The 16,382-nt window shown below is 34.8% G+C and overlaps 1 protein-coding gene across 3 annotated transcripts in view; it reads left to right on the top strand.

Moving 5' to 3' along the window:
* The window catches only part of Wsck (tyrosine-protein kinase Wsck), a 176,174-nt gene continuing 159,792 nt past the window's right edge, over positions 1-16,382 (top strand). Inside the window, exons 1-2 of one of the 3 annotated variants that reach the window (XR_014131908.1) lie at positions 1-363; positions 11,981-12,075. Coding sequence is in view for 2 of the 3 variants with exons in the window: in XM_081762677.1 (XP_081618803.1) it covers positions 278-363; positions 11,981-12,075 (181 nt within the window). In the remaining variant the exon portion in view is untranslated. Of the gene's footprint in view, positions 364-509; positions 560-11,980; positions 12,076-16,382 lie in introns of those variants that run through there. The other 2 variants (XM_081762677.1, XM_081762679.1) reach the window with 2 other exon arrangements.

The following is a 16,382-nucleotide window of genomic DNA, read 5'->3' as shown; positions in this document are numbered from 1 at the left end:
AGTGAGTTAATGGATTCAACTCTTCAAGACGAATGTAATATATAGGCTATATTCGGATTTTTGGAAATGGCTGCAATGTATTCAAGTAACACACTGTATATGTCTATTAACGTTTTCATGCTTAAACCCAAAATCTAACTCCTACTGCACTATTTTATTCACATTCACTTTTCTTACAAGAAACTCAGTCAGCTGAGTACGAGCTATTTCTGTGCTATGCAGTTTCTGCACTACGGAGAACCGCGAAATTAGACAGCGCCTGACTGGATGATTGCCTATGATTCACTGCATAGCATTCCAGCAGTTATTCGTCGTAACGCTGAACGCCATGACAGATGCGGTTAATGAACTTATTTTCGTAAGGTATGTTAATAAATTTATTAGAATACTTGTGTGAAGAGAGATAAAATAATAGTTTCTGAGAACTCTGATATGCCTTAGAACAAACAAGAGTGATTCTTGTGTTGCAAATAATAGTGCATTGATATCAGTCGAGAATTCGTACTTCTGTCCGATAACGGTATATGATAACAATTCGAAGACCTTTCAGTTTTGTTGTGTATGTAGATTTTATGTATTGAATTAAGAGTATTAGGAAAATACCTAGTGCTCGTTACTACGTTCTATTTGAATTCTGGGTTTAGTAGATGCGCTTACTGATTAATGGTAATTGACAAAATGAAACCTCACAGGAATCATTATTAACATAGCTAAATAAGCTGATTACCTTGTAACGGAGGCATTATTTCAAGAAGCTTTCTTTTTGACGGTATTCTGGTATTCTTTTTGACATCTTACGGGGTGTTGTGCTTCTAATAGTGGTCGTCGTATTTAAATATAGAATTAGCCGTGATTACAGGTGTAATAACAACTGTCATACCAATGTAAAAATGGGGCGTGGTTAAATTTAGCTAAATACATTTTGGGTTAAGAATACTTACAAGTTTGGGGTAGGTCTCTAGTTTTCCTACTCAATTACAGAAATGCTCGCTTAGTTACGTAGGCTATCGAGAGTAGACAGCATTTGCATGTGTTCCCTTGTACAAATCTTTAAATTGGATGAAAATATATTTGAAGATATACGTGTTCTTCCTATTTGGTAATTTTGGAAGAAGTTTGGGGTAAACTATGCAATATACGCGCCAGCTTCACATCGATAAGTAGGACCTCTTTAAAAGGTAGAATAGAGTAGGGTTGGCACGAATAAGGTCGGGTTAGCCTAGGCAAGTTCGAACCCATCTTGTAAAATTAATTGAGTTTAGTTTCTCGTGTCTACGTAAGAATACCAACTGGAGAGAGCATTGCTTACCCGAAATTTGCAATGCCAAATAAATGGAATATTTCGTTTAGTAAAAGTTGTTGAAATTTCCAACTACTTTTATATCCAGTCTCAAGTTACAATGGACTACTATATGGTTCTATTTGTTTCTTTTATGTACGTGTAAAAAAAAACTAAATAAACAAAGGAAATTTTGTGCGTGCACATTGATTATGCAGTTCCATACATTTATTCATAGAATTATATTTCTTTCTGCATTCACTTTTTGTACCTTCAGTAGTCATTTTTAAGTTGTGCACTTGCATTCCCCGGTAAGGTTCACTTTAAGAGGTCTTGTGCAGAAATAAAACAACCTCGTGCGTTAACAAGGGGGTGTGTCTGTCAGTGATGGTGGGTATACGCTTAAACGAAGATCGTGGAAAACCACTGCTTTTAACTTATACTCTGTTCACTATCCTCTTATACAGTTTCAGAAACTCAAAGGCATGATCCCTTTCCCCCAAAAACCGCAAAACAGCACTCAAATAACGTCAGCAGACAACTCTCCCGCTGGCAAAATCGATCCATCAATGCTTGTACGACGTTGCCTTATGTCTTTTCATATTGTCAAGAAAGGGATGATCAGTGACTATTTTTCCTTTTTTCGGTCATATTTTTTTTTTTAAATTCACAACACACTTTTCTTTTACTTTCCCGTAACTCAGATAAACAGTTTCCTGGAAACTAGAGCAATGTAACACAATAAGCATAAACGTCTCCCTTGAACACTGATGAAATACTTTAACAATAGAATATAGGCGTTATATAAATAGTAACTATTGACTGTAGCAAAACCTAAGGAACGTACTGTAATAGACGCATTCTCCAATTTTGATAAATACTGAAGTCTATTGTGTAACACAGTTCGAATACTACTACCAATATAATAAGAAATACGTCTGATATAGTGGTGTTCACGAGTCGACACGAGAAATAGGGTTTCCTTATCTAAATTTTGTAAGTCACATCTCGTCTCTCTTCTCGAAGATTTTTTTTCTCTAGTTTCGATTATCGAAAAAGATGTCTCGTTTCATTTTGTAAATTCACATACAAAATTTATGACTTGATTTTTTAGATTTTCAAACTATGCTATGCATAAGTGTCGGAAGTCTTATAGAACGGCTTTGTCCGTCCGTTCGTCTGACGTCAGTTATCACAGCCAAAATAATAGGAGATATCGAGATGCGGATTTTGCAATCGATTCAGCACCCCCATAAACGGGTCCCGTCTTCTCCATTAACCCTCTATTCAAACTAGAAGTAATTAAAAATAATCATTTCGGGTTTCAATATTTATCCCCATAGAACAAAAATAGTAATAGACAGCGAGGAACATTTTTCTGCAATCGATTCATGGTCTCAGGAGTATTATATATATATATAATCACAACCTACAACACTCTATCGAAACCGGAAGTAGTTCAATCTATAGTACTTCTGGTTTCAATAGTATTTCTGGTTTTCATAGAGCAAGAACTGGAAAAGATATTGAGAAGCACTTCTTTTACTATCTATTTAGCGTCCCAAGAGTAGATTCTATACTCTCCTTTAATCCTCTATTCAAACTGGAAATGATCCAAATTTGGTTTTAACATTTCGCCACTGAACAAAACAGTAAGGAATAGCGAAAAATGTTTTCTATATATGGACTCAGGAAAAAGTTCTTTCTTTGATATTATTCCTCTATTACATCCAGTAGTTGTAGATGTATCCGACTACTTCGAAGTTTTAAGTAGTGTAATCGGATGGTTTGGAAGTATTACATAGTTTCAACTGTGAAACAACATTCACTTGTCTTAATTTAATCTAAAAGTTACCAGAATTCTTAAGCGTAACAAGAGGTTCACGAAGGGAATGATATAACACTCAAACCATATTTATCATTGGAGTATATGGCGCAAGACTTGCGTATCTTTAAAAAAAAAAAAATGATAGATGTTCTACACTGTGTTCGTACAATAATTCTATCAACTTATGATTTTATGTTATGATTCATGAGTCAATAAAACAAAGTTTGAGAACTAAGACTGGGGTAAACTAAAGTTGCCCGCCAGACTCGTGACATTTATCGTCTCGTCTGGATTCTAGTCTCGAAAATGAGACTAAAATGGTATTTTTTTCTAATCTTGTCTCGAATTTAAAAGATTTTTCTCATCTCGGGAGCAACACTAGTCTAATACTATATATCCTAACAATAAATTACGCTTAATTAGCCGTGTAGGAAAGACGTAGAATTAAAGCAACACTAGGAAAAACTCTAGGAACTAGTGAAAAAATATAAAATAAAAAAGTTCTAATAGCATTTGACTGAAATATAAATTAGAAATGAACATCTGCATGAATTCATGTTATTGTGCTTTTGTTATAATTATGAAGGTTTATTTCCTGGTCTGCACAATTCCAATTGCTTGTTTCTTAAAGTCATTACGGATTCACTAGTCAATAAAAGAATCATATGTGCTCATTTAAAACCTACTTTGCGAATCTGTAGGACAAACGTAATATTTAAATATGGATAATAATTATTATTATCAATCGCTAACCACTTCTATATATATTATCAGTTTTGCAACCGTTTCCTCAAAAGGGAAAATGTGGCAACAACAGATCTGTCACCCTCACTGACTTTCCTTCGACCAGCCATAAATAAGCCCCCATACTGAGTTTGGTGATATCCTGCACCACCCGCGGTGTGTCGGCATCGGACAGCAACTGTATACCAGGATAGCTTACGTACAATACCTTTTCCTATAGTACCACCTTTTCGTGCTGAAGATTTTTAAGAACTTCACCAGCACTTCAATGGTTCCACTTCTTCACCTTCGTATACCGGTGTCACTTTCCTTCACTGTACACTGTGCTCAGTGGTTATATAAAGGAGAATGTGTGCAACATGTTACATTTTGATTTCTGTTTTTTATGTACAAATCCGTGGCGGACGTAACAACGTAACGTACTTCGATTATTCACATACTGGTCTATTACAATATTATTACTAATTTACCTGTTCAATAAATTTTAAAAATTGTCCATCCGTCATTACTTACCTTATGGGCGAATGCGTGCATAACAGATTCGACTTTCATTAATGTATTATCATGTACATACACATCTCACAGGTAAGAACACAGCATATTAAGTTGGCAACCCTCATAAACACGGTTATTTTACAGTTAAAATGAGGGGTTAAGTGCCGGAGAGTATGTCCAGAAACATGAAAAATACGTAAAATTTACTGGAAAGAAATGGTGGATTCGTTACTTTTCGTAAAATTCATACAAAGAAAACAAGTTTAATATGTTATTTTGGCATATTAAAAGCTGCCTGTACTATTTTCAGTGGAGACATGTTGAAGTCAGACATTCGAGTGCAAAGAGGCAGTTAATTGAAAGATGACAGTTGCATGTAACATTTCGATTTTCATTTTTATAACAACGTATGTTGGTGAGAAACAGGGGTTAATTAGGTTTCGTGAAGGTACAGGAATTGAAATGAAATGAAATCTTTAAGTTTTACGTCCCACGCCTATGCCGGTTAGGGTAAAGGAGACTGTGATGATGAGAAATTAATGAAATGGTGGAATGAAGAAAGTGGTAGGAAACGGGAGAACCCTGAGAAAACCCACGAGCACAGTGTTTGTTCACCACAAAGTCCACACGGCGCGAGCTGGGATCGAACCAAGGACCCCAAGCACCGGAGGTAAACGCTCTACCACTGAGCCGGGACAGGAATTGTTGAAATTGAGTAATAAGTGTAACAAATGTAGGATGACCATGAAAAATTTTTAAAATGAAGAAACAATTACGTATTTAAATATAAGTATGTGGGGATGGTGTAAATCTAATTGCAGTTAATGCATTATAAAAAGTTACATATTTAAAGTACATTTTAAGTTACATATTCTATGGTGTTGTTCGGATGGGGGGAAAAAGTGAGCATAAATGAAGGTTATTTATCAGATTAATTGTTAAAGTCTACCATAACGCAAAGATAACTAATCGCAGTGGATGTATGCGCAGTGGAAAGAAACTAACTTCAGGTAACTTAGTGTTTTAGCGACATTCTCGTTTACGCGTATACTCACCATCGCAGACGCGCTTACTTCGCTCATGCCCTGACCTGGTTGGGTAGCGTTCGTGCTTTTAGTAACCACCTGGTTCAAGTTGGTTTGTGTTTTTTACACTGTAGTTTTTATGGGATTGCTCTTAAAGTGATATACGCCGAGTAATTCTTAAGAAACACTTTCTAAGGTACCGCAGTGAGAATGGATTTCCTAATAAATGACAAGGTTTTTAAGCTTGAAAATATTGGACCTACTCTGCGACACAAATGCCAAAATGAATTACTGCATAAGAAAGACGACTGTATTAGATATTATTTTCTGCATAGTTTAGGGAAGCTTTATTTGTGTGTACAACTATAGCGATAGTAGTGTGAAACCATTGAGGGCAAGCTTTTCTTTAGTCATTTCATTCAATGAATCGATTCGTAGGGAACTGAATCCTCGGAACAGTTCCTCACGAATCGGATCGGGTAGAAATCATAGTTGTTCTGACTGTAATGTTTCTGCAATTAATTTAAACATTGCCAAATTCAAATACTGATAGGTTTTAAACCTTCCCAAATTAATATCGTAAATTTATCAAAACTTGAAATACCCAGTGTATAAATAATAGAAAAAGAAAAAAACTACAGCAACACCCACCGTATTTCTTGACTGCTATGGAGGGCACACAATAGTCAATAGGAAAAACAAGAAAATTATCAAAGCGAAACTAGAAAAACTCACAAAAGAAAATGATTGAGAAATGTGAACCGGATATTGAACTGTATACATGAGAGGGGGAGAGGCAAGTTCCCCTAACCCACTCTGAACAACAATTAACATAAGAAAAAAGAACTAAAAGTAATACAAATATCTTACAAAATTATATGTACTTGATAGGGAACAAGCCCCCAAACCTCCCGACGAGAACCAACTATGTATCTTAAAATAATGAATAAAATAATTGTGATGAATATAGTTCAACAGCTTACTTCATAAATAATTGCCAAACTGCATCACAATTTCTTCTGAACCATGTGTACTCAGTATTTTGTGTGTATATCTTATTAATAAAATTCAAGAAATTACAAGAGGGGTTCATAGGTAAATACCTCTACTGACCAGTATAGAATAGGTAGAAGTATAGAATAGTATAGAATAAAATTCCTTATTACATTCAGGATTTAAATCCCTGGGCCAGCTGCCCTGACTGAAGATTTCTTTATTTTTTTCAAAGCACACCAGACAAATAATGGATTAGTACCTCATGTTCAGTAGCCAGAGATAAATTTCTTTATTAAATTGATGGTTTTTATTAAATAAGTCTTTTGAAGTATTGAAATATTGTTTTTTAAGTTTTCATTTCCAGTTGGAAATTTACTTTCTTAAATTTTACGATTAAAAGGCCTTTGAAATATACGATAATATTATATATCACATACTCCGCCAGATACGCAAGAAGAATTCGGGAGTTTCCCGATCTGATTGTCATTAGTGTTGAGAAGATATAGGTGTATCCTTAGTAATTTTCATTTTTTAAGTTGTTTTCGATTTTTAATTAAGTGGTACATGTTAAAAGACAGTTTATTATTTATTTGTAATACGCGAGTATATACTACAAAAACAAAGGAAATGTAGTCGTAGATATACCAATTAGTTCCAGATTACAGGTGAACACGGTTACAGCGCATTTGATCGAGAGCAAAGAAGATTCATTATGCATGATTCGCAGACATTTTTTTTTTTTTTTTTAAAGGTGTCCTGCTCTTGTGATAATCTCTTAATAAACCAGTTCTTTGAGGCTAGACGTGTACTGGGTAATACGATTGAAGAAAGTAAATGTAATCACATTAAGGTTATTATTTGATGTATATTTTTGGAGGTTTTTTTTAGGGGGGAGGGGGGTAGAATTTGTTTTTGTATATGGGTCTTGGAAAAGAAGAAAAAGTACTGGAAATTTTGGGCTGGGGAAAACTCCAACAATGCACAAACCCGGAAAAATCCTTAGAATATGCACAAGTACAGTCCTTAAAATCATTTAGCTGGACTTAGAACTTACAAATGTCACTCACAGTGGTGTACGCAAGGGTGTAGTCAGAGTTTAAAACTCCCTTGAGCAAGATATTGAAAAATAAACATTTTAATATATATATAATGCTTGTCCTCAATGAATATGAGATTGAGTTCTTAAACTCCCCCTCTTGACGAAATTCTGCGTGTACCACTAGTCACCCATATGTATATGTAGATTTACATTTAAGGAAATCGTATTATCAGTCAACAAAGTAAATATACATCTGTTTCTGAGTCTGGTATTCTTGCACTGACTAACATGGAAATATAGGAATTAAGTAAGTTAAATCTATATTATGATGGGCAGAGGCAATGAAAGTCGGAAGCACACGCATAAGAGGGACAGAAGTTGTAAGTACAACATAAAAGAAATACAATTGACTGTGAAACAAAGAAAAGCAGCGTAGAAGATTGGAAGTACGGCATAAATTGAAATTGCCTGTAAAGACGTCAATGATAGAGCCTTCATGGCGAATTGCTCCTTAGACTACCAAGGCAGCAGTGCGAATCCACAGAAACAGCATTTTCTTAGTTTGTAATTTTTGTCGTGCTTGATAGGTGATGCCAAATGTTTTAATAAGTTAGACGTGCCACTATTGGTGATAAAATTGTGACGTTCAGAATTAAGTTTGTATGGTCTTCCACTACGGTAATGTTTAATTTAGTCTCTTGTCGTGTGAAACTCACCAAACATTTTCGATCAATGGCTCCAAGTTTTGGTGGTTGGATTTTTATCGCACCGAGGCCATATAAAGACGTGATCTATAGTTGAACGTGAGTTTCGAACCACTCAGCCCCACCTGGAATAGAACCCGGGACCATTCGCAGTAATTGTGGCATGGATAGTAGTTAAAATATTGAAATTTCCCCAACATTTAAGGGGTCACTGTGTACAAGTTACGTGACTGATGCTCCCGCCAAACGAACTTTGTGGTGGACAAACACCGTGTGCGTGGGTTTTCTCGGGGTTCTCCCGTTTCCTCCCACTTTCTCCATTCCACCATTTCATTCATTACTCATCATCACCGTCTCCTTTAGCCTAGCCGGCATAACCGTGGGACGTAAAACTCAAAAATTTCATTTCATTTTACGTGACTGTTTTTTTTAATACATGAAAGTTCACAAGGAGTTGTGGTAACTTCCCAAATTTCATTTCAAAATTTTCATAAACATCGAAGGAGCATCGTATTTCACAGAGGGACATAGAGTTAGTTTACAGTACACATTACTAAACGAGTTCCAAATTTGGTATTATGGTGTGACAGATGACATCTTTAATATTTTTGGTACCAGTGGTGAGTAGATGAATATAAGGGAGGCTCATATTAACTAAGTCAAACCAAAACTATTCCTGCTAATTTTTCAGTATATTTTCAGGTGGTTCCTGATAGGTCGGGAATATTTGTAACAAGCTATATTTAAATTAACTATCCACAAACAGATTATTCGCAATCATACTGCTTCAGTAAGTTCCGGTACGTATATTTTAAAAGTCAAAAGTAGAAATGCAGTGTCGGAAATAAAAGAACCCACTACATTCTATTTTCGTAACCTTCCTCCACATGGATACCAGGTACGGATGTAAACACCTGTACCTAATCATTTCTCTGTGAAGCGTAATCAATGTGCGAACACCACGTAAAGTGAGAACCACCATGAGCGCTTTATCGAGGTTAATGGTTCCTCAGTAGTAGGACGGTATCTTGTGATGTGAGGTGTATCTGGCCTGGTCCAATCCTTTGAGCTTGTGATGGTAACATCATGTCCGTGGATTTTCTCGAGACCATTTTTCTTTATCCGTATTCCTCTTTCATCAGCTTTTCCATAATTCATTTGAAGTTGCTATATCTCTTAGTCTTCAGGACGGTTGCATTTTTATTATCAAACGTTTTATAATAAATTCAAAGTTTTCAATTGTTTAATCGTCTTTATGTCGAACTACTCCCATAAAATGCTTTGCAAGATAGGTTAGTTAGCTTACTTTTACTCGTTCCATGGGACGCTGTGTTTCAGTGGTAGACCGTTCAACATTGGTGCGAGGGGTTTGTACTTCGATCTCAGGCCTTGAGAATTTATTTATGGTGGAACCCATACGTTAGTTCAATTACCTGAGAAGGAGACATAGCTGTTGCCAGTTTTACAAATGGAGTGCCAGGTTTAAAAAGTTGGTGACCAAACTTCATGTTTTGTGTTGGCAGAGCGTATGGACGCGTGTAATGTCAAAAGATTTACGAATTAAAAACAAACAAGTTAACAGCGTACATATGCATATGGTTGACCAGTGGCATCACACGCATCCCATGACAAATTGCTTGTCAATTTCGTCAAGACGGGGGGAGGGGGTCAAAACAGTCTCATATTCTTTGAGGTATATATATATATATATTAAATGTTTATTTTTCCATATCTTGCTCAAGGGGTTTTCAACCTTTGCTGCCCCCCTTGCGTACACCACTGTGATGGAGGTTTGTAAGTCCTAAAATCCTGCTAAATGATTTTAACGACTTGACTTCTGCATATTCTAAGGAACTGGATTCTTATTTTTCAGGATTTGTGCAGGATTCTTGGAATTTTTCCCAGTCGAAAAATTCCCAGTATTTTGTTTTCTTTTCAGAAACCCACTATTATCCCCGTCCCCCCCCCCCCAAAAAAAAAAAAACCCTTCAAAACTTGCATTGAAATAATAACTTCAGTGTGTGCTTTGGAAAAAGAATGTGTGTTCAATACTGCTTTTCAGATGTTTGTAGCATACTTTATAAGTTACTGACGAATATGAATTACATTTATAAAAGCGAAGTGGAAAAATGAAATAAGCAAAAATGGTATCTTTGAAGATTTTAGAGACTACTTCATCTATCTCTCAGAATTACTGATTAGACTCTCAGATTAGGCCTGATGTCACATTTGCTGGAATTGTTTTTATAATTTTCTGGGGTAAGTTGATCATAACTAACCCTATTCTACGAACTTGGCATCGATAAATATAATAATACAGTTTTATATATACTAACACACAAACTGGAAGAACATTTTTATAAGAATTGCGAATTTTAATGGAATCTTTCAAAGACATATCACTTTTCGCTACATAGATGAGAGACTTAGGATGTAGAGTCATTTTCGTTTTTAAGTAATATTACACCCGGTATAATGGCTTGTTTTCACAACTTGCATAATTAAGTCGATTTATTTCGGCGTATGCTTTCGGCCTTCAAGCCAGGCTTGGCTGGTTTAACCCAGCTGTTTTTTAAGTTTAAACCAAAAAAAAAAAGAACGAAAAATGCTTTAAATCGTATTAACTTCATGGTGACGTTTCCATATATCATACCATCTAATCTCCTTTTCACCTTTTAATCAAGGCGTCCCATGCTCAATTCTCGGTCGAAACAACCCTTCTTTCAAATGCAAACCAAGTAGCGGATCGGATGTCACTTTAAGTGAAAGTCTTCTCCTTGATAACCTTGGTATTACATAAGGATGTTAAGCGTAAACATACGAAACGAAACCAAATTGTATGTGTGAATGCCTGTTCTTTTATAAAGAAGCCACGGTTGCTTAAATATATTGATAGGAATTGGCAAAATTTATCGACTAAAAATGTAGCTTCCAACCCTAGCTTGGATTGGGCTTTCAGGTTTAATTTAATTAAATGATATCTACATACTAAATTCGTAATTCGATACCTCACTTTTAGCGTACTGATTATGATATGTTGATCATAAAATTTTGCATGCCAAGCAAAAACGGAATATTGCTTTGCATTTAAAGTAGTAACAGGATTTTCCCAATGGCTAAGGCGGGAGTTTTCCGATTTATATATAATTCTGTATAATGGTTTCACTTGTGCAATTGTTTATCCTTTTGACCTTGTGAAATGACTCCTGACGATTATATTAACAAGTATGTAAAGATCAGTACAACGTATTTTTATCAGGAGTACTTGAGTGAGTCGGCACTCATCGCATTTGTGGCCAATTAGTCCCGGTTTCGAGTCCAAATGGAGAACAATTTCCCTCGGGTGTAAACCGAGAAGCTGTTTGGATTCCGCTTTAAGCTTATGTGACCCCTTCCGGGAAACCCCGTTGCTGCATAATAACACCAAGGCGTAACAAACTTATTTCTGTCCATTTTGCCAACCCTGCTTCAAGCAATATGTCTTTGAAGCTAGTAACTTCGTTTCTCATTAGTCGCGTGACAGTGGCATATACCTTTTCACTGTTTTTAAGATTTGAGAGTTTAAATTTTTGAATCACGAATTCATATATATATATATATATATATATATATATATATATATATATATGTAATTAAGGCTACTAAAATTGTAGTATTCGCTGAAATCAAAGTAGTTCACTATCAAATAATGAACTAGTTTTCTCAACTGCCCTTAACGTTAGATCTATTATTTTGCTGTATTTGTACTGAGTGCGTTCAAAATTTCCTAGTATTGTATTTTATATATATATATATATATATATAATATGTGTGTGTGTTTGTCTGTAGTACACTTAAGCAGAATAATGCATGTGTATTCCTTCTTTCTAGGTCCTATTTTAAAAATAGCAACATGGTTGCGTTTTACAGTGTAAGTTTAGGAGCTGCTTTCATCTTTGGAATCGTTCTGGAGTGCAGTTGTTCAGGTAAGAATAAATGACATTAGTAAAATTTTGTTTGTAGGCTTAGTTTATGACTAAAATCGAAATCACCTACGCTAAAATTTAAATGCAACACTAACGTCATTATGTGCAGGTGAAGTGAAGGGGTAAGCACCACAAACATACAAATCTTACTTTCTTTAATATCAACTATACATCCCTTAGCAACAGATTCGTTCTACAATAGTGAAGGTTGGGCAGTGTCGTATTTAGTAAATTTAAAAATAGGTTTGTATATTTTCAGTCACGTTTTTTGTTCCATTCTTCTCTCTTGTATCCTGCTCCTCACAGTGTTTACAAGTTTTATCATCATGCTTTGCGCTTAGATTACAACTTCAAGCTTAAACATTTGCATACATTGAAATTAACTGATGATACGACAGTCCAACCGTTCATTTACACTGCTATCCGATTCTAAGTTGAATGCAGATTCCTTTTCGTATCAATAGTTTCGTAACCAGTACCGATGGTACGATTTTTAACTTCATAAAAGGGGAGTAAATTTACAATTAGGTATGTAGAAAGATGCGTACAAGCAAATGTTATTACACAAATTGGGTAGTGATAGTTATCCGAAAATTTAACAATCTACTACCGGAAATTATTAGAAAGGTGAACGAAGTTAAGAAATAACAGATCAATGCGCCGATCCTCTCAATCTCATATACAAAAGTGAATAAAAGCTCCAGTTTCATCAGGTGGGTGCCTCTAAGCATTTTGGTAGCTCGGTAACCCCGAAAGCCTATTCAATTAATTAAACTAGATACACTCTAGAATAAAGTTTTACCATGGAACATGAAGAAAATGGTACGCTCAATTTCTTGATGCGAATAAATTTGTCACTTCAGTACACCGCAAACCTTCTGCAGATGCCAAATATATCAACTTTATATCATCGCATTTTTCGGTTCAGAAAATGAATATTTGGATAAACTGTTTGGAAGAGCCGTTTTAATATCAGACCTTTCCTAGGATCACAATAAGGAAATACAGTACCTTATAAAAATAGGACAGAAGAATAATTTTCATAAGTCTTTATTAACCAAGTGGTACAGACAGGTTTAACTAGATACTTACAAGCCTTACATTCAACAGTCAACCTAAGTTACCAGGGAGAAATGGATTCGTATTCCTTTGGTTCCACATGTTTCTGCAATTACAAAGTATTTTTCAAACAAATATAATATTAATACTTCTTTTGACGTTATAATTACATATTTAAATTTAAAAATTCAATGGTGTATTTTCTTATTTTTAATTAAGATTCTAAATACCAAATTCCACTCCTCTAACTCGAGTGAATCTTCACATTTGGCATTTTTACAATAAAAAGTCGAACATTAATACTTCAGCAGTTCCCCGAAAGTCAACTGGGAAATACCTAATTAATTTTAAAATCTTACTTTACTAATTTTCTACAATCTAGTGGAATTTAGAATGTCTTATCAATTACCAGAATCAATTTGGGATATCTTGCCAATTTGAAAAACTGTGCCAAAAGGAATATTTGCACCAGAATAGCTGAACATGTGCGCTCTACTACGACTCTCAACCCTCAGCAATCATCTGGACTGGCATTTCATCTTAGAGAAAATGAACATAATATTGCTAATGTACGTTTAAAATCAAAAGCAAAAGCTACGATAATAATAATTAAGGAGTATTTTATACACCTAAATTAAATCCCTCACAGAATTTTGACAAGGGAATATTAACCCGATTTGGAGTGATCATTTTGACTTCATCTTTCCGCTGGTTAGAAAGAAATAAGAATAAAAACAGTGTGTTATGATGATTCATGTTACATCGTCATCTAACGTGAAGTGTGGATTTACTTCGAATTATTTTTTTCTTTTTATCTTCCAACATGTTTTTGCCTTTTAAACTTTTTTCAAACTTTACGTTGAGGATGAGGCCGTGTTTCTCAAAAGTACTACTTAATGTTTGTGATCATTGCGGTGAGGACGAAGCTTTTTTTTTTCTTTCTTTCTTTCTTGCTATATTGACTATTGGCACCATTCACAGTTTGTATTTCTATTGCGTTTACAATGTAAAATTTTTGCCTCCGGTCTTTTCTATACATGAAGTTGCGTATTATCTGTAGAGCATCGGAATATATTCATAAACCAGTTCAATAAAAAATGTAACTTAGGTCCTTTCTGCAGTCACTGATTCAATTAAAATTTTATGTATACATAATCCTAGTACATATATGAATACAGAACAGGGAAAGCCAATGAGTATGATAAGAATATTTTACAAAACAGACAAGGTTACTGGAAACAAACACAACAATTTCTTAAGCACGTGAAAAAGTACCTTGCATTAGTCTGTCGTAGTTTCGGAAAATCTCTTCATTTATTCAGAAGTACAATATTAAAACCTGCTTTAAAATCACCAATAAATGTAGAAAAGGCATTAACAGGTTTCAAAAATTTATCGTACTGAGAAAAAGAGTATAGAATATATCAGGTTATTTGTGAATGCGAATGCAGGCAGCTACATTGGAATGACGAAAAGTATTATATGAACGAGTATTTAAGACCCTGTAGGAGAGTGTAAAATAGCCACAGTATCATATTTGATCTTTCGAAACATTTCTGTTAAAACCTACACAAAATTAAAGATATTCTTGCTCAAGTCCAACACTGATCCAAAACGAATCATAATATGTACACTCATGTCCAAAATTATTGTCGCATATCTATACCTGTCTTGGGGGCCGCGGTGGCTCAGTGGTAGAGCGTTCACTTCCGGTGCTTCGGGTCCCGGGTTCGATCCCAGCCCCCGCCAAATGAACTTTGTGGTGGACAAACACCGTGTGTGTGGGTTTTCTCGGGGTTGTCCCGTTTCCTCCCACTTTCTTCATTCCACCATTTCATTCATCTCATCATCACCGTCTCCTTTAACCTAACCGGCATAACCGTGGGACGTAAAACTCAAAGATTTTATTTCATTTTTCTATACTTGTCTTCTTGTAAGAATATAATTTGATAATGATTTTGCAGGGTACTTTTAATAGTGATACTAAGTTGTGTGTCTTATGTAAACACAAGGTGCAAGAAAAAAATTCAGTAAAATTAATTACAAGTTTGTCAACTGATTTTTTATTTTTAATAAGTATAATGCAACATAAAATATACAATAATTAGTTGTTCAACTAGCGTTTTTTTTTTTTTTTTTCTGATTTAATATCGGAAACTACTAAGACCTGGGAACTATATATTTAGATGATATAGAAGACAAAAAGAAGGGAATTGCTGTAAAGAAAAGAGGATCATTAATTATTACTTTCCAGTTTGAGTAAGGCACTTACCAAGCCCCTAACACTATACTAGCTAAAATACTCGCAATGATGTGGTAGCTTCAACCTTAGGAAATGTAAGCAAGAAATAGAACACTGAAATAACTAGCTACTAAATTTCGCATATACTTTCTCTTATAGGAAATTTATATATATATACAAGATGTAACTTAACTAATGTAAAAAAAAAAACTTCGGGAGGCGATTCCTGACACCGAGGTAATTCTATATCGGCAGAATTAGCAAAAACCAAAAGCGTGGCAACAGTAAGTTCGAAGTGGAAGATATCGAAAACCATGGTGGTCTGTGAAAGGCTAGAGGTGGCACTAGTGTTCAGTACGTAGTTGCTCGGTTCATACATCAATTATTCGTACTTTTTCTCAACCAATTATTCGTAATTTTTAGAAGGTTTCGACCAGCTTCTAATGTGATTTATTTAAGCGAAGATACTAAATTTTCTGTGAACAATGTGTTTGGTAGTAGTTTGTCCAATAGTATATTTATGCAATAGAGTAATTTATTTAGTTAAAAAGATCTTTTTAAATTAGGCTTTTGTATCAACTCTGTTGTTTAGAATGCTGTTCACAGTGTTCGAAGAATTTAAGCGATCTGTACAGATAACTGTGACTGCACTGGAGAAAGAACTGAAGAAGAATCACAGAAGTGAAGGTTCATTCAACACACGACTCTTCTCCAGTGCAAAAATATAATACATGTTGAGGAAGATTGCTGTTACAGAAGGCTTGAGTGTTTTTTAATCAATATTTGAAAGTCCAAATCAAAGGAACATATGGTAGTGTTATATAATATTTTACTTTCATAGATATTACGTCATCTGAATAAAGAAAACGAAAAGAATAAAACTTTGTGCCATTCCTAAAGGTCACTGTCTATTTTTTTTTTTTTTTTTTTTTTTTTTTTTTTTTTTTTTTTTTTTTTTTTTTTTTTAAGATGCTTTAGTGGTTACTTCTTTCTTTAATGCCTTTTG

Source organism: Thermobia domestica, chromosome 6, assembly GCF_964235325.1.
Source record: "Thermobia domestica chromosome 6, izTheDome1.hap1.1, whole genome shotgun sequence".
Classification (NCBI taxonomy): Eukaryota; Metazoa; Arthropoda; class Insecta; order Zygentoma; family Lepismatidae; genus Thermobia; species Thermobia domestica.
This window is presented reverse-complemented; position numbering and strand designations above follow the sequence as displayed.